Below are 18,892 nucleotides of genomic sequence, written 5' to 3'. Positions count from 1 at the left end.
CTATATCCTAAGTAAGGTGTGCAGGAATTTTAAGGTTGATAACATGGCCTTTTGAGTTTTGAGCAGAGTAGTGCCATATTAGATTTACACTTTTAAAAGATCACTCTGGTTACTGTGTAGAAAGTAAGTCAGAGGGGATCAAAAGCAGAAACAGAAATACAAGTAGGTTGATGTAAGAAAGATTTGATAGAATCTCTAATGTCATAGTGATAGAAAAGATGACAATTTGGCAGGTTTAGGATGTACAGTGACAGGATTTACTAGTGGATTGGGTGGGGGTATGAGGGAAAGAGTGAAGTCAAAAATACCTCCTAGGTTTATATACTGAACAACTATAAGCATAGAGATAACATTAACTGATATGTGGAGATTTCAATGGAATGGGTTTGGACTCAAGGTCTTAAACTTAGCCATGTTAATTTTGTGATGCCTATTAAAAATCCATGTGATAACCAGCATAGCTCAGTGGTTAGGATGTTGGCACATGCACCAGAGGGTCCCGGGTTCAATTCTGGTGAAGGGCACGTACCTGGGTTGCAGGTTCAATCCCTGGTTCAGGTCAGGTTGTGTGCATGAGACAACCAATCGATGTGTCTCTCTCACACTGATGTTTTACTCTCTCTACTCTCTCTCTCTCTCTCTCCCCATCCCATCCCCTCCCTTCTACTTTCTCTAAAACTCAATGGAAAAAATATCCTCAGGTGAGAATTAATAACAACAAGAAATCCATGAAGAGATGTTTAATAGGAGGCTGTCGATGAGAGAAACTAAGACGACATACCTAGTCTTTCAAAAAGAAGACTATGGAAGGGAAATATCAGATAGTGAGGTTGGAGTAATCAAAAGGATAAAATAACCACTGACTTAGGTTCCTCATGAGAGATTATTCAAGTATCAATGGCTTAATTTCCATACTAGCTACATAGCTTTCATTTCCAGAAAACTAAAAAAATTCCTAACTTTTAGGTATACATTTCCATAGTAGTCACCCAGATATTAAAAAATAAAAGTTTGAGATCTTAAAATTATCACACTAGCTTTCTTCCTCCAATTTTACTGTATGTTTTATAATCAATAAGTTTAGCAAGACTCCCTTTGCCTCAGTGCTATGCAACTTGAAGAAGAAAGTCTATATAATCAGCAAGGACATGAATGTTGGTTTAAAAAAAAATGTCTGTCTTCTAGAAGCAATAAACTATTAAAAGTATATTGCCTATGTGCTGGGCTTCAGTTTCCAAATAAATGTGTTGTTACCTCTTTCTGCATTTCTCCCAAGTTTAGTTTCAAATGACCATAGAGAAATATTTCTCTCTCCTGTAACCTTTGGTAATATTCTTTTATGTAGGCATGTAAGGCATGTTGCAGTTGTATCTCATGCTAAAAAACAAAACACATAAGCAAGTCGTCTGGTTCAAATAAAAATATCTATTGCAAACCTGTAGTTAAAGTAAATACAAGGTGAAAAATAATTATTATTATTTTACTACAGACAAAAACAACAAAAATCCATTAATTCAAGCTAGAATAGTCTTCTACTCCATTTGTTTGAACCACTCACTGCTGAGGTTTCTAGAATATAAGAAGATAAATTAAAATGCTTGTAATTCAAATAAAACCAGCCACTAAGCAAGTGCTGGCTTTAGTAGTACTATAATTATTCTATATTGCCACACACTGATATGTTATTTATTTACAAAAAAAGAAAATTTTAAGTAATATTCTCAAGCCTTAGTATTTATTCACAGCTATTTTTTAATAGATACAACTACTCAAAATAATTGCAAAAAAGAACTGACAAATAAAATGATGAAATATTTTCTCTAACAGCTATCTTAATTTTAAAAGTGATAATATAGACTAATCATACCAGATAATATATGTATACACATATATACACTTATGTGTAAAATATATACACAAAATGTATGCAAATTTAATATACAGGAGTATATAAATGAATGTATATGTGATGTGAATGTGTACATATGTATGTGCAGATACATGTAATTTATGTACAAGGTGCTCGCTGGGAATTTCCCACTGTGTCCTCACATGTCCTTAGCACTGTTCCTCTGCAGAGCCTATTGTACTTGACCTTAGCCCATACTTTTCCTCCCCACTTCCCAAAATTGCCCAAACAAAGGCTTAATATACAAGAACTTAAGCTAACTTAAATTCTGCCCTGTTTTCCCATGTTAGAATATTTCTTCAGAGTGTTCTTTATGCCCAGAATTTTTGAATAAACACTTATGGCTATTAGTTCTTTGGTTAACTTTTCCACATTTATGTTGCTCATTTATTCTGGGCAATTTAATATAACTTACCATTTCAAAAAACAATTTGTGCATATAGAGACTTGAGGCACAGTATCCATAAATTCTAAGGACATCTGACTGTATTCCCAAAATCTGTACAATATTGATTTTCTTCTGAAGAGCATGTATGATCAAAATGTTTAAGAAGTCTGTTTGATGAGCTGTTATTCCCTTATCTGAGACAATGAGGAAATATGGATAACAGTCTTTAAGAAACATTTCCCATTCTTGTGTCAGACAGTTGGAAAATTCTGTATGAATAGTGACATCAGTATTGTATTCTAAATGATATATCAATAGGGTACGAAGGGCCAGAATTTCAGGGTAATTATAATACAGATTTTCTGCATCCTGTAGATAAAGGAAATCAATATTAATTTTAGAGATAAAAATAGAATATCTAGTTATTTTTTAAATATTAGCATTGCATATAAATTGTTGTATTAACATAATACAAAGAGTTAAAAATTCAAGATTATTAGCTTAATTTTTCTGAATACTGTAGAAATGTCAGATAAAGACTCATTAGCTATTTCCCTATCAATAATACTTGGTATTATTCCTATTAGTATAGACTTTAATTACAATCTGAATAAGCAAAATATATAAAAGAGTAAATAATGACTGATAACACTTTAAATACTTTTTCTTAGCCTCTATGAAATGAGAACAGAAAATTAAATCTGTTTGTTACCTTAAAAAAAACTATTACAAATTTGGCTTCCTTTTGAATGAAATCATGCAGAAATTGTTCTACAATATAAAAGAAGTGAAGAGTTTGTCCTTTCTTGAAGTTCACATTAAGAAAACAAGTGATGAGTAATGAATCTCCATCAATCAAAAAAAATTCAGACTCAACAAAGTCTTTAAGTAAGCTCACCATTCTGAATAAAAATATAAAACACATAATGTAAAGATTATAAAGATAATAGTTTAAGATAAAATCCCACAGTTCAATTGGTTTCACAAATTTTCTTCTAGTTTAAGCAAGAATCTTAAAGGAAAACTAACCACACAGTTCTATTATATTTAAGTAACAATTTTCCAGGGCATTCCTATTATTCTGCAATCATAAATAAGCCCTTAGTTAAAGTATGACTGATTCTATAGTGAAACTGAAATTCATTGGTGTAAGCATAAATTTATGCAAAAAAAAGTGCCTCTCTATTTTAAATTTATACTTACTGTTTTTGTACTTCCAGTGTGAAAAATTAAAACAGCCATAATCCTTGGTCAATTATATGTATGGAACTATCTCATTGTGCATTTTAAATTAACAAATAATGAAGAGCTATAAACTCTTCACCCACTCCAAAAATTTCCTATAACTTATATCTACCCTATGAGAAGTTGACAAAACTTATCTCCCTAACTCTCCCTCAGAGGCAACCACTGCCTTGAATTTAGTTTTCATCATACCCTTTCTCACTTTCTAAAAGTTTTTGTGACAGTACTAGAGGCCCAGTGCACGTAATTCGTGCATGGGAAGGGAGTCCCCTCTACCCAGCCTGCACCCTCTCCAATCCAGGACCCCGTGGGAGATGTAAAACGCCGGTTTAGTTGGATATCCAGCAGTCGGACATCCCTCTCGCAATCCAGGACTGCTGGCTCCTAATCACGTGCCTACCTGATCACCCCTAATCGCCTCTGTCTGCCAGCCTGATTACCCCCTAACTGCTCCCCTGCCAGACTGATAGCCCCTTAACTGCTCACCTGCTGGCCTGACCTCCCTCTATCTGCTTCCCTGTCAGCCTGATTGCACCCTACCTGGCCTCCCCTGCCAGCCTGATTGCCCTTAACTGCCCTCCCCTGCTGGCCTGATCACCCCTAACCACCTCTACCTTGGCCCCTGCCACCATGACTTTGTCCAGAAGGATGTCCGGAAGATGTCCAGTCTAATTAGCATATTGCTCTTTTATTAGTATAGATATGCGTGCCTTGCTTAGGATCTTTATTAAAAGAACAATGTCTTATCTGAGTTTTATGGAATTTTAAAACATAATTACTATTAAAATTCTAGTATATGGTTACAGGAAGCTATATTTAAATAACTTTACTGCTGTATAATAGCAATTATATATCTATATCAATATTTATCTTTCTCCTTTCAATGAGCATTTGAATTATTTCTTCCATTTATTGCTGTTACAAACTGTGCTGCAATGATCATTCTTGTGTCTGTTTCCTAATACACAGGTGAAACTCTCAGGTCTATTTATAAACATGTAATTACTAATTTGTACACCATAAGGCAATAGCAACTCATTTTCTAAAGCAATCCTATAGAGTTATACCTACATTAACAGGTGTCAGAAATGCAATTCATCTGCATAATTTTCAACACCTGGTGTTATAAAAAACATGAACTACATGCTTCTAATTTAATTTTTTTCTTTTGTTTCTTCAGTTTTGTGGCTAGGATGTATGAAGCTACTACATGTTACTAAAAAAATTAAAACTGCAGAAACGTGAATTCTGCTGTGCATTTTTTCAGAATTTGCTCTTTGCACATTTTGACACATAAAGTAGTAAACCAGATTGCATTCTCTGCAGTCAGATTGCTGAAATTAGAATCCTGGCTCTGTTACATACAAGTTCTGGGCTTTGTTTGTTTGTTTATTTATTTTACTTTCTAATATGTTTATTTTTTAATTGAATTTATTGGGGTGACATTGATTTACAAAACCTTACAGGTTTCAAGTGTACAACTCAACAAAACATCATCTGCACACTGGATCATGTGCCCATCACCCCAAGAAAAGTCTCTTTCAGTCCCTACTCTCCCTCCCCCTTCCCTGTTTGCCCACCGCCACCTAGCCCCACTACCTTTTCCTCTGGCCATCACCACACTGTTGTCTATGTCTATGTGTTATATAGTGTGTGTGTGTGTGTGTGTGTGTGTGTGTGTGTGTGTGTGTGTATCTTTTTTTTTTTGCTTAAAACCTTGACCTTCTTTTATCTAGCCCCCCCAACTCTATTCCCCTCTGACAGCTGTCAGTCTGTTCCATGTATCCATGCCTCTGTTTTGTTTGTCAGTTTGTTTTGTTCATTAGATTCCACATATAAGTGAGATCATATGGTATTTGCCTTTCTCTGGCTTATTTCACTTAGATAATAATCTCCAGGTCTATCCATGTTGTCACAAAAGGTAAGATTATGCCTTAGTTTGGTTCAGTGATAAAGCCTCAGCTAGTGGACTGAAGGGTCCTGGGTTCAATCCTGGCCAAGAGCATGTACATCCGTTATGGGCTCGATCCCTGGCCCTGATTGGGGTGCATGCCCTGTTTGGGGTGCATGCCAGAGGCAACCAATCAATGTGTCTCTCTCACATCAATGTTTCTCTCTCTCTGTCTCTCCTTCTCTCTAAAAATCAATGGAAAAATATCCTCGGGTGAGGATTAATAACAAAAAAAGTAGTAAGATTCCATTTATTTGTTTGTTTGCTTACTTTTATGGTCAAGTAGCATTCTATTGTATAAATGTACCACAGCTTTTTATCCACTCATCTACTGATGGACACTGGGCTGTTTCCAGAGCTTGCCTATTTTAAATAATGCTGCAATGAACATAGGGGTGCATATATTCTTTCAAATTAATGTTTTGAGTTTCTTCAGATTACATATTCCCAGAAGTGGGATCACTGGATCAATAAGTAGATGCAGTTATAATTTTTGAGGAAACTCCATGCTGTTTTCCACAGTGACTGTACCTGTCTGCATTCCCACCAACAGTGCACAAGGGTTCCCTTTTCTCTACATCCTTGCCAGCACTTGTTGTTTTATTGATGGAACTACATCAAACTGAAAAGCTTTTGCACAGCAAAAGAAAACATCAACAAAAGGAAAAGGGAACCCACTGAGTGGGAGAACATATTTGCCAATGATACATTTAATAAGGGGTTCATTTCTAAAATATATAAAGAACTTATACAACTCAACACCAGGAAAACAAACAACCCAATTTAAAAAAAGGACAATCTATGAGACTTCAGATTACTTCTCTATTCTGTGCTAGTTTCTCAACTTAAGTGGGAATTAAAAGAAGTTAAAATTTCATGTAGTTGCTGTAGAGGATTCATGAGATAAATATTTATACAATTTTTAGAACTAAGTATTCTTATGTCATATGTTTAAAATATTTGTATCATAAATGATGTTTTGGGTTTGGGTTTTATTTTATAATTGCATGCAATTGGCATTTCAGCATATCTATTCTAGATTATTTTAGAAAATTGGAATGTGGAGATAAGTGATATAAGATCAGACTAAATAAATCACCTATAACAAGAAATTCTACTTTCTTCATCCCTAGAGGCTAGCATATTAATGAGCACACAAAAATGGCTGTTGAGGGAATTAAATGATGCATTAGTTTGGTATATTTGCCCTTGTTGCTATTAAATAATGTTTTGGCATTAGTTAAAACACACCAAATTTCAACTTTATGAAATTTTCAAAGATTTTGACATGTAATATGATGCCAATTAAATTGCTACTTTAGTCTTACGCAAGATTTAAAAAATGAATCTTTCCTCCACTTATACCCTTTCAAATTTTCAGTATATTATTCCTTACTACTGAATAAAAGCCATATAGTGGAATCCTTCCCAAGAAAAAAAAATATTTATCTATTTTCAGAAATATCAATCTCTTGCCCCACTTGCAGTTTACCCAAAATGATTCTTAGTAAGAAGAAATAAAAAAATATGCCACACAGAGGAAATGAATTATTTCTAATGATATATTACTTTGAAGGACTTGTGCTTGTACTTACTTAGATTTTGACAGAGTTTTCCAAATATTCAATGAGAGGGCCCTCAGAATTCGCTTACATTCAGTTAATCCTTTAAAATAAGTAACAAGTTTAATACTCAACTTTAAAATAATTTTAATTGATAATTCCTTCTGTTGCTAATTTTGAGTATACTTATATTTTATACAAGACTGCATAAGCATGGATGAAATATTCAGTTACATGTCAAAAGATAAACAGATTATGTTAAAAATGAGAATATGCCTACATTACTTACTATAAAGAATAAATACGAGTAAGGTAAGCCAGTCTTACAGTTTTAAATTTTCATTTCTCATAAATACAAAATAGTAAATTCCTAGTTGCAAATGAATTTTAATGATAAACATAAATACAAGTCTACAAAGATAAAATGTCCAGAAAACTAAAAATTTAACACTTTCAAAATTAATTCATATAAATATATAGAAAGATATCTTTAAACAGATATATAGATATAGATACAGTGTCTACCTTCAAAAGTTTTCTCATTGCCCTGGCCGGTTTGGCTCAGTGGATAGAGCATCGGCCTGCGGACTCAGGGATCACAGGTTCGGTTCCGGTCAAGGGCATGTACCTTGGTTGCAGGCACATACCCAGTGGTGAGTGTGCAGGAGGCAGCTGATCGATGTTTCTCTCTCATCGATGTTTCTAGCTCTCTATCCTTCTCCCTTCCTCTCTGTAAAAAATCAATGAAATATATTTTTTTTAAAAAGTTTTCTCATTAAGCACAAATAATGAAATGGCAAATCCTGTATTTTTCCACTCTTCTGAGGGAAGTGGGGGAGAAAATTTGATTTAATTCATTGAAATAAATTACTCCTGCAAATTTCTTTGTAATATTCCATGTCCTTGTTAAATGCATTCTATCAAGAAATTAGCACTTGGAAAGGAGACAAACATTCACCTATTTAGAATGTAAGGTCTCAGGGGGAAAAAAAAAGTAAGCAGGAATATTGAAACACTATAGATTTCTTGGCATTTTTGTTACAGCGTAAGAATCTCTCATATTGTTATGACTGATATTAATTAATTGAGCCTTCACAACTGCTTCTTTTTCAAAGGAAGTGAATTTGTGCATAATAGAGGGGTATTAGGCATTATAAAAGCATATTTTTAAAATGTGGGGTACCTAGACATGCCTATATACAGGACCTGATGTATTAATAATAGGTAGCTCCTCACTCCTAAAAAAGTACTTTGGTAAGGCTACACTTGGGTTTATATAGTCATTTTCATTAAAATTGTACTTATTTAGTATTTGTTACAATTAACATAGACGTCTCCAAATGTCTTCATTGTTTTGTGACCCTGTAATTTCATACTTTCATTTTATCATTACTATTTTCATATCCATGCTGAGAGAAGCAACTGATCAAGCTAGCATTGTGATTAGTTACAGATGCAAGATTTAAAGTTTTGTGTAAGATAGCAGAAACGTTTTCTGTTACTAGGTCTTAAGTTTTGCTTATTAAAAACCTGCCTAACTGGTGGAGTCATGTGAAAATATTCATTTGGAATAATATTTCAAAGTTTAATCTCAATTGCATCAATAATTTTAAAAACACATTAAATTGGTCTACTCTATTTCTTTTACTTATTTTTATTTTAGTTTGTAAGAAGGTAAGAAATATTTCAATTTAAGCTTAGGTGAATTATGAACACTTGCTGTGGGTAGTTACTCATACACTAGAGGTCCAGTGCACGAATTTGTGCACAGGTGGAGTCTGGCCGTCTGCCCTGATTGGGGCCGGGCCGACTGGAGGCAGGGGGGGGGGGGGGGGTGCCACGGACAGTCAGCCAGCTGGCCCCACCCCCAATCAAGGTGCGGGGGGCCGATTGGGGCCGCAGTGTGCATCAGAACAACCAGTCGTTCCAGTTGTCCCGGTGTTCTGGTCTCTTGGCTTTTATATATATAGATCATCCAGATGAAGAATTCAAAAATCTTGAAAATTTAATCAAGGTGGTTAATAAAAGGTGGTTGGTGATGGGGAAACCCTAAATTTTGGTTGATCATTTTTTGGGAGAGGCCTGATAATAATTTAAAAATACAGAAGAGTATAAAAAATAATAGCAAACATCTATGTATCAAACATTGGAATTGATAAATGTTAAAATTTTGCCCTTTTGATTCAAATTTATTTATTAAAGGGGAATAAACACAGACTATGTAGCTGTATTCCCATTCTGCTGTCATAGCTGGCCACCGACATTGTGATATTTCTTTGCCATAATTTTATATTAACACATATTATGTCCTTCTTTTTCTCCTTCAATTAAATGGTATCATTCCACAACTTTTCTTCATTCAACTTTATGATTTTGAGATCTATCCACATTGATACACATTTTAGCAGCTGATAATGCTCTACCATACAATTATAACACCTTCTGAAGCCAAATTCCATAATAATAGACATTTAGGTTGTTTGTTTTCTTCCCATTGTCTTACAAATTATGGCATATTATACATTGGTTTTTTTTTCCTTTCTTTATTTTTTAATTGAATTTTTTGGGTTGATGTAGGTCAATAAAAATTTTAGTATGTCTCATGGAGCATAAGCAAGAGAAATTCTCTAAGAGGTAAAGATTAGAGAGGTAAGCAACTTTACTAGATAGTATTAAGTTCATATTCAATGTATTGATATTGTCAAACTTTAATCTGACAAATGTGAAATAGTATCTCAGAGTTCTAATTTATATTACTACCAAGGAAGAGTATCTTGTAGAATGTATATCTGTTTTTTTAACATTCAAATTTTCCTTTTGTGATTTGCTTATTGACAACATTTGCCTATTTTCTACTGAGTTGTCTTCTCCAATTAATTTGTATATAATCTTTAGTTTTCCTGGATAAATAATACTTATATTTATACATGGATATATGGTTTCATTCCAGTATACCCCTTTAACATTGTTTGGTATCTTTAATACATAAATACTCTTTTATTTGATATGATAAAATTTATCAAATTTTTTATTTGAAAATTTCTTTTATCTCGTTTAAGAAATCACGCACTTGTTTTATTTTGTTTAAGACATTTTTCTCAAGATCCTTAAGATATTCTGATGCATATTTTTTGTTGAGGCAAGATAAAAGAGGAGATTCAGATTGAACATGTATTAAATTTAAATATTAATTTGGTCAGACTAGATGTACTGATAATATCAGATGATAACAAGGAAGAACCTAGGATATTTCTACATTTATTCAGTACAAATAAGTTCTTCTATAATGTTTCATAATTATTTTTTCCTTAATATGTTTTTTTAATCCTCACTCAAGGATATGTTTATTGATTTTTAGGGGGGGGGGGAGAGAAAGAGAGAAGCATTGATGTGAATGAGAAACATTGATCAGTTGCCTCTTGTAAGTGCCCCTACTGGGAATCAAACCCGAAACCTAGGTATGTGCCCTGACTGGGAATTGAAACTGCAACCTTTTGGTGTATGGAACAATGCCCAACCAAGTGAGCTACCGGCCAGAGCTCTCCTTAATATGCTTTGTTAAGTTTATTCCTCCATACATTTTATGGATAATTTGTATGGATAATTCGATGGTTTTCTTTCTTTGAATGTATTTTCCAATTAGTCATATTTGTACTCAGAATCAGTATTATATTCCACACTAATGGATATTTCCATACTGATGGGATTAAGATCAATATTTTTTAACATGTCAATTTTACATTCCAAAAGAGAATTCTCTTATTTCTCAGTTGTGTGTAGATTATCTTGGACATTTTAGGTAGACTTTCTTCACTGTTCAGGGTAGAGTATAATAACAATTATTTTTGCTTTCCTCCTTATCTTCACATATTTTATTTACTTTTCAGAGGGTTGTTTTTTTTACACTAATTAGACCCTCCAATATAATACTAGATTGTTGTGATGAAAGAAAGCAAAAATGCTTTCTTGGTTCTCATTTCAGTGGCAAAGCAGATGAAGTTTTAACATTATCCAATGTTTGATATAGATATTTAGCAAGCTGCTTTTATTAAGTTTAGGTAACTATCTTATTTTCCCAGTGAGTGAAAAAATAGTCATGAGTAACTATTGAACTTTATTAAATGTTTTTCTGCAGCTACTGGAATATTTTCCTTTAATCTGATAATACACTATTTTATTATAAAATTTTTATATTGAGATATATATTAAAACTCAACATAGTATTGATTTTTTTTTTTACATTCAGTATAATGATATTATACTAGAGGCCCAGCACACAAAATTCATCTGTGGGTACGGTCCCTAGGCCTGGCCTGCAATTAGGGCCATCTTCCCTGGCTGCCTGCAGCTAGCCCCAACCCCCTGCTGTCACCTACCCTCAGTTCCCATTTTGCCATGGGGTGATTGGAGTCTGACGACAGGGGGTTGGGAGGGGAGGAACCGAGAGGTCGGCTGTTCCTGCCTGCTCACCTGCTCGCCAGCCCCGGCCCTGCCACAGGTTGCCTTCTATGTGTGGGGTGACTGGTGGGGTGGGGGCTTTGGCCTGGTGCCACTCACATCCCCCACCACCCACCCCCAGTTCCCTGTTTGCCATCAGGCAATTGGAGCCTGCTGGCTGGGGAAAGGGACCAAGAGGTGGTCAGTAAGCCTCATAGTGACTGGTCCAGTGGTTGTTCTGGTCATTCTGCCATTAGGGTCAATTTGCATATTACCCTTTTATTATATAGGATGTGCTAATACACTGTAGGGCAAAAGTCAGTTTACAGCTGTTTATATGGAATACAAAAAAATAAATAATGTTATAAGAATAAATTCTGTTTCACATACACTGTAAAACCCATTTTTGCCAAATCTATAATTAATTTAGGAACTCAAGATGAACATTCTGGTACCCTTCAACCTTTTGAGTCAAGCAGAGTCATGTGGACCTGCTTTTAAATTCACAGTACTATAATCAGAATCATGTGAGAACCTTATTATTATAATTGTTGATTCTCAGTCCCTATCCCTAAGGATTGATTTAACTGGACTTATGAAAATTCAAAGAACTATACCTAAGTGGAGTATAATAAATATGTATTTAAGTTAAATAAAATCACCCATACACACTCATTTAAAAAAAAAAAATTCCCTAACCTAATTTTTGTTTACAGTATAGATTCCAAGCCAAGCAAACGATTCAATCTGGGTCAACTAAAAACCAACAACAAACATCTTATTTAATATAAAAGAGAGAAAGTGTAAAGGTACTGATATTGTTCAGAGAGAAGGAGAAAGGGAGAGAGGAGGAGGAAGAGAAGGAAGGGGGAGGAGGAAGGAAGAGGGAGGGAAATTCATCCATGGGTGTGGCCTCACCTGATTTTTCTAAATCATGGCTGCTTTCATCTGTAGCTTCAACTTCTGATGGCTTCTCTTCATGCATTCCAGACTCACATGGTAACTGCCCAGAAGCTGGCTCTTCTACTACGTCTTCTGAGCTTAGATGATCTTCTTCTTCAGATTGATCAAATGAGGACAAGCTCTCCATGGTCTCACTGTCATCAGAGCTGTCACTTTCAGTATCACTCTCACTTTCACCTTCGCTGCTATTAGGGCTTGATTTTTCATTTGACATAGTAGGTTCAGAAGCCATGTCTATAAAAGCAAAGCTCTTAATTATCACTTTATTTAAAATAACATCACAATATAGTTTACTTCTTCCAGAGGTAAAATCTGTTCAATTCCTTCTTTTCTCTAAATCTCCTCCATACCTAGTTCCCAAATGAGGATACTTTTTCATAATCCTCTTCACAAATATGTTTGCAACTAAATTACTTAAACGGGATGGTGGAGCTGCATGGTAGGGCAAAACTTATTCCTGAAAATATATATGTGAAAGTCATATTTACAGAGACAAAAAAATAATGTACACATTTAAAAGAAGATTTGATCTACGAAAACTAATAAATGGTGAACAATTCTATGTAAATCTTAACTTTGGAATAGTCTACATAGATAAATTTCTAGCATTTTAAATATTACTTTGATTGTATTCTTTTATTTCATAGCTGAGCACATAGACAACCAGATTATAATCTATTAACACTCTATTAATGCTTTAATTTGCAGCTTTCTGAATACCCAATGACTTTCATCATTTTTTTCAAATGAGTTTATGAAATATGCATTGTCTCACTGTATAAACATGTGTACTCTTCCTTTATCTGTTCTTTTTTAAATAGTAAAATATTTAAGTGGTGACATTAAGAAAGCTACAAAAACTGGGACACTATCTTGTTGGCTAGCAGATAGCATAACTTCATGTTGTATCAAAATGTTTATTCTCCAGCTTATGGAGGAAAGGATCAAGTGTGGTCCCTCAGAAATCAAACTAATAAAGTTTCACTGAATACCTAAAGCAAATAGATACAATCATAGGTACTATAGATACTCAGATTCACAAGACAGTTACAAGCAGAAGGAATGATTATCTGTAAATAAACTCCAATTTATAGTAGCATTAATAGTGTCACCAAGAAATTTTAATGTCAAGGACTCTTTAAATAAAATCACAGATATAATTATCAAATTATATAAAAATAAATTACACCTACACAATTACAAAAGTCAGTGTTTTATTTTTGTAAAAATAGTAACTGAGAGTAACTTGGCTATAATACCGGTCCCCTTACTGAGTGCCTATAATAATTTAATTAATTAATTAATTAATTAATTAATCTACCCAATCAAGGCCTCTAGCTTCTAAGAAACATCCACTCATCTGTCAAAATTCCATATCCATTTATGATAAAAACTCTCGCCTAGCCAGAGTGGCTCAATGGGGTGACCAGGCCAGCAGGGGGGTTAGTGAGGGACGACCAAACGACTAAACAGCAGGCTGCATGGGACGACCAGGCCCCCCGGGGGGGGGGGGGGGGCGGGGGGCAGTTGGGGGTGACCAGGTCAGCAGGTTAATTTAGAGGTGATATAATGAGGGTTGTATTATAGCTAGTAAATGCACTAGATAGGATGGAAGCAGAAAATGGAGAGTGCCATGGAGATAAGATATTTTAACTTGACTTTTAAGGATTATCAGGAGCTTTCCAGATAATGGCAGGGTAAGAGCATTCTAGAAAAACAAGGTGTTCAAAGGCCAACAGCAGATCTGAGAAGGCACAGTTTGTTTGTTTGTTTGTTTGTTTGTTTGTTTTTGTTTTGTTTTGTTTTAAATGTATTTTATTGATTTTTTACAGAGAGGAAGGGAGAGGAATAGAGAGTTAGAAACATCCATCAGCTGCCTCCTGCACACTCCCTACTGGGTATGTGCCCACAACCAAGGTACATGCCCTTGACCTTTGAGTCCCCAGGCTGACGCTCTATCCACTGAGCCAAACTGATTAGGGCAGAAGGCACAGTTTGAATGGAGTACCTCACTAAGTTTGCTCAGGGTGTGCCTCTAAAAGATTAGAATCAGTATCTTCCCTAGTTTGCAAATAGGATATGTATAAACCTTATTTGATTAATCTAATTGGTCAACTGAACCAAGAAATAACTGGAAGTATACCCTAGACAATCATGCTTGTCTTAATGATTAGCACAAATACCATTTTTCCTCCAATGTTTCCCTGGAAATAATCCAACAACACAGGATCTAGGAAACAATCTAACAGCAGCCCTGACAAGCATGCAAACTCATTGATGTCACATTCTTTACATTTATTTTTGTTTTAGTAAAATGCAAATGAATTTAGCATTCTACCACACAATATATCGGTATTTTTAAAATATAAAAATTTGTGGCTTTTAAAAATATTTTCTGTTCATCCTCATATAGCTCTCTGAATAATTCCATAGTGTTAGAATTATTCTCTCATTTAACAACATCATGCAACTAATAAATTGAAGAACTGATTTTATCTGATCCAAGGCCCTTGTCTTTCCCAACAATACTACTGTCATCATTAAAGGGAAGTGGCTACTCCAAGTGAGCCTCACAATTAGATTTTACAAATAGCTACATAGACAAGAACTCACGTTTCCTTTGATTTCCAGTTGTATTGAAATATTGCAGAAATATAGCCTTAATTGTAGAGAACCCCAATTAAGTTGAGTCATATATCACCACCTATCCCAAAGAGAAATACATTTTCCTACTATTAAACTTAGAAATATACTCAAGATGATTCTGTTATTTATTTTTTAAGAGTATCAAATGATTTTATTATAAAACTTAGGCTATTTACTCATCATTCACTTTCTAAAAAAACACAAACATGAGAATAAAATAAACCCTCCCAAGACTTCCTATCCTCGAAGAGTAGGAAGCCACCCTGGACAGTGAGCCTGCAAAAGTTCGTTCCCTTTACCTAGTGCCTGAGGGTCCTCATGCATTCTAGGGTCGTGAGTTGGTCACCTCTTTGGGGAAAGGACGCTGAAGCTACAAGACTCCCGTACAAAAGGGTCACAACAACGTTAAAGCTACTTGTACATTCTAGTTTGCAGCCGAGAAACAATGCCAACAATAAGCCCAGTCACAAACCTCCTCCCAGCTCACCTCCTGCCATTCTCAGGAACTGCACCTTTGGGACTGCTCACGTTCCTTCATTGTAGCTTTTGTTTATCCCCCAAAACAAACCCTAAAACCCACACGCAGTCTCCAAGTTCAGGTATGAAGGTCTGTTTCAGCACAACCCGGGCTGATATAGTGTTTCTTATGATCTCTGTAGTGTCTACTGGTGTCGTCCTGGGGACAGGCTGGCCACGTGGCAGGGGCACACAGGCCAGCTTTCCTCCTGTCAGACTCGCTCCCTATTCAGTGTGGACCCCGCTCCAAAGTCAAAGGTGAAATCACTGGCGACATTGGCCTGGCTTCATTCTGAAGTTATACCTGGTACCACTGTGAACTGAATCCACTTTGTAACCATTCTATTATTATTATTATTATTATTATTATTATTATTATTGATTTCAGAGAGGAAGAGAGAAATAGAAACATCAATGATGAGGGAGAATCATTGACCCGTTGCCTCCTGCACGCCCCCCACTGGGGATTGAGCCTGCAACCTGTGACCTTGACGAGAATCGAACCCAGAACCCTTCAGTCCACAGGCTGAGGCTCTATCCACTGCGCCAAAGCAGCTAGGGCTCCTCGCCATTCTTCAGTGAGCTTCCTCAAGGTGTCAGGCATGGTCTGAGCAGGCACCCTGGGCTGGGCCTGGGAGTCCAGGTTCTAGGGCTCGAGAGGGGGGCGCTGGTGCGGCTTCTTGTTTTTCTGGGCCACCAGGATACTAGGAAAATGGCTCGTTCTTTCTGTGGCCGGAAGAGGTGGTTTCTTTTGGGATCCACCACCTGAGAAATAATTCTGTCCACTCCAGCTTCCAACACCCCCGCCTGAACCATGCTCTGCCGCAGGCCATTCCTAGGATTCCGATTCCATGCCTGCTGGTCCATAGGTGTTGACAGAGAAGTATCCACTTTCTGCCGCAGGTTTTGGTAAGAGAGCTTGGTGTCCGCATGGGCCAGGCAGTCCCGGAGGAAGCTGTCAAACAGGCCATGGCTTTTGGCTTTTGCGCTGTTCCGCCAGGAGCGCCAAATGCTGAGGGTCTCCGGGAGGCAGGGAAGCCGGTGATGGCACAGCGCCCGCCCCCTCCCACCCCCACCCCTACCCCCGCCGCCGCCATCCGCGGGGCGCCTGTGTCCCTGCCCTGGAGGGAGACTGAACAGGGATGCTTGTCAGGGGCGGAGGGCGTGGAGGTGCCCGGAGGGGCGGCAGCAGATGCAGCGGGAGAAGCGAAGGGGAGGGCGGGGAAGGAGGAGGCGGAGAAGCCCACAGCAGCGGAGAAAGAGGGCTCGGAGGAGGCGGACAAGCAGGGGAGGAGGCAGGCATTGAGACAGCGGATGTGGTGGAATAAGCAGGAAAAAACCATGTTAACAGTATTTAAAATCTAAGTTTACAAACTACCATTTAAGGTAGGTTTCTCACTAACACCATGGTTTCTCTATCCATCAATCCTGCGGAACTCATCATCGTCCCATCTTCAACTTCCCAAAAACAGTTAGAAATAGATACTTAAATTAACGTGTGTGTGTGTGTGTGTGTGTGTGTGTCCTTTATGTTTGCCTTGTCTGTTACATTAAGCTATAAGCCTCATGCAAAATCAACTTCTTTTTAATACTGAAGCTATACTGGAAAGTCTTAGCATGTTTTACAAATAAAATTCCATGTAAAGCATCCATCCCGGCATCAATCTCAGGTGGATATTGTAGTTTATTTGCAAAGAAATTATCTTGTCTTGGGACTACACCACCATCACTTCTCTACCCCAAGGCTAACTAACCCTCACGTATAAGTCAGCTCTTAGCAGTCAGTTGTTTCTTATATGGTCCTTCAACATAAGCACTCATTTTTTCCCCCCTCACCAATTCATCTACACACAAGGCACAAAATCCCCCTTTACCTGTGACCTGTAGTTTCCTTTTCACAGCCCGACAGCCAGCAGCAGTCCCAAGACAGGGGGAGTGAGTCGGCGGTGATCAGTCAGAGCTACACTATTTCTCTAACTGAACCCAGGGCAGCAACTTCTCTGCATCAGCCAAGGCATTGGCTTTCGTTTCCTGGAGAGGCTAAGGGGAATGATTCAGCATGATCCCAAGTGATTGGGCCACACCCTTTAGAAAAATAAACGTGGAAGGCAAAGGTCCAATACACCTACCTCCTTACCTCACTGAAGTCTGGCACATGCGTGGCTATTCACTACTCCAGGGACTTGGTCCAACCATTCCTTTAAACTCACAGTTGCCTACTCCTCCACCTTCTTTTATTTGCTTTTAAAATTCTACCAAAATTAGAGCAAGAATGGGGGTATCTCTTGGGACAAAAAATTAAAAAAAAAAAAGTGATCTGCTTACTGGAATGGAATGTCCAGTGGAAAGTGAATAAAGCCCAGCTGCAGAGAGCTTTTGTTCAGCAGCAGCGCTCTGTGGAGAACCAGCACAATGAATCTCCCTCGTGGCTGTAACGGGACCGACCCAGAAATACTACTCCACTGTCATATGCCTATTTTCTCCATAGTTCTCATGTTCCAGGCATAAAACATTCTGAAGGCGAGAGAAAATGTGAAGGTTAGATGTAATAATCCTAAACAAAATATTTGGGGGTGGGTGGTGGTGGTGGGGAATTCTAAACAAATCCTAAATAAAATAATAGCTAACTTTACCCAGCAAGATATAAGTAAGTTAATCACAGATTTTAAAGCCCCCACAAAATAGTTTACACCTTTTCTCAACCATTTCCTAACCCTGTAAAGACCTTAAATGTCTTCAATCAGCTTCTTCAGCAATAATAATAATAATAATAATAATAATGATAATAATATTTTTTAAAATGGAAATAATGTCATTCTCTTTTGGGGATTACATTAAATAATAGCCTGTAGATGAGACTGAGACAGTGTTTTGTAATCAAAAGAAGAGATTTGGAGCCAGACAGACCTGGGTTTACACTATGTCCTGCGAGCCATTTTGAGCCTCAGTTTTCTCATTTTTTCAACAAGAATAATAACTACTTAGAGAGGTTGTTTTGAGAATTAAAAAAAAATAAAAAATAATTAACAGTGCCTGTGACACTATAAATGAGATTTCTTATGATCACTGTCATTATTTTATTATAAAATCATATTATAAAACATCTAACACTTAATAGACACTCAGTAAATAGAAGTGTTCCATTATAATGTAAAAATACGTGGTCAAAGCTGACTGAATGCTAGCTTCTATCATGAGAATACAATCAGAATAAGGGGGTTTGATTCTGAGACAGTAGGAGGAGCCCACGGAGAAGCACGCCTTCCTCCATAGAA

The 18,892-nt window shown here is 36.7% G+C and overlaps 1 protein-coding gene across 1 annotated transcript in view; it reads right to left on the bottom strand.

Annotated features, from left to right (window-relative positions):
* Positions 1-17,648, bottom strand: part of LOC307100198 (putative ATP-dependent RNA helicase DDX60) — an 88,364-nt gene extending 70,716 nt beyond the window's left edge. The window contains exons 1-6 of the mRNA XM_079772558.1: positions 17,492-17,648; positions 12,411-12,689; positions 7,089-7,158; positions 3,010-3,199; positions 2,325-2,666; positions 1,255-1,377 (exon numbers count right to left, since the gene is read on the bottom strand). Of these exons, the coding sequence (XP_079628684.1) occupies positions 1,255-1,377; positions 2,325-2,666; positions 3,010-3,199; positions 7,089-7,158; positions 12,411-12,687 (1,002 nt within the window). The 5' untranslated portion in view covers positions 12,688-12,689; positions 17,492-17,648. The remainder of the gene's footprint in view (positions 1-1,254; positions 1,378-2,324; positions 2,667-3,009; positions 3,200-7,088; positions 7,159-12,410; positions 12,690-17,491) is intronic.
* Between the last annotated feature and the right edge of the window lie 1,244 nt (positions 17,649-18,892).

This window comes from Cnephaeus nilssonii (genome assembly GCF_951640355.1).
Source record: "Cnephaeus nilssonii genome assembly, chromosome: 5".
Taxonomy (NCBI): domain Eukaryota; kingdom Metazoa; phylum Chordata; class Mammalia; order Chiroptera; family Vespertilionidae; genus Cnephaeus; species Cnephaeus nilssonii.
This window is presented reverse-complemented; position numbering and strand designations above follow the sequence as displayed.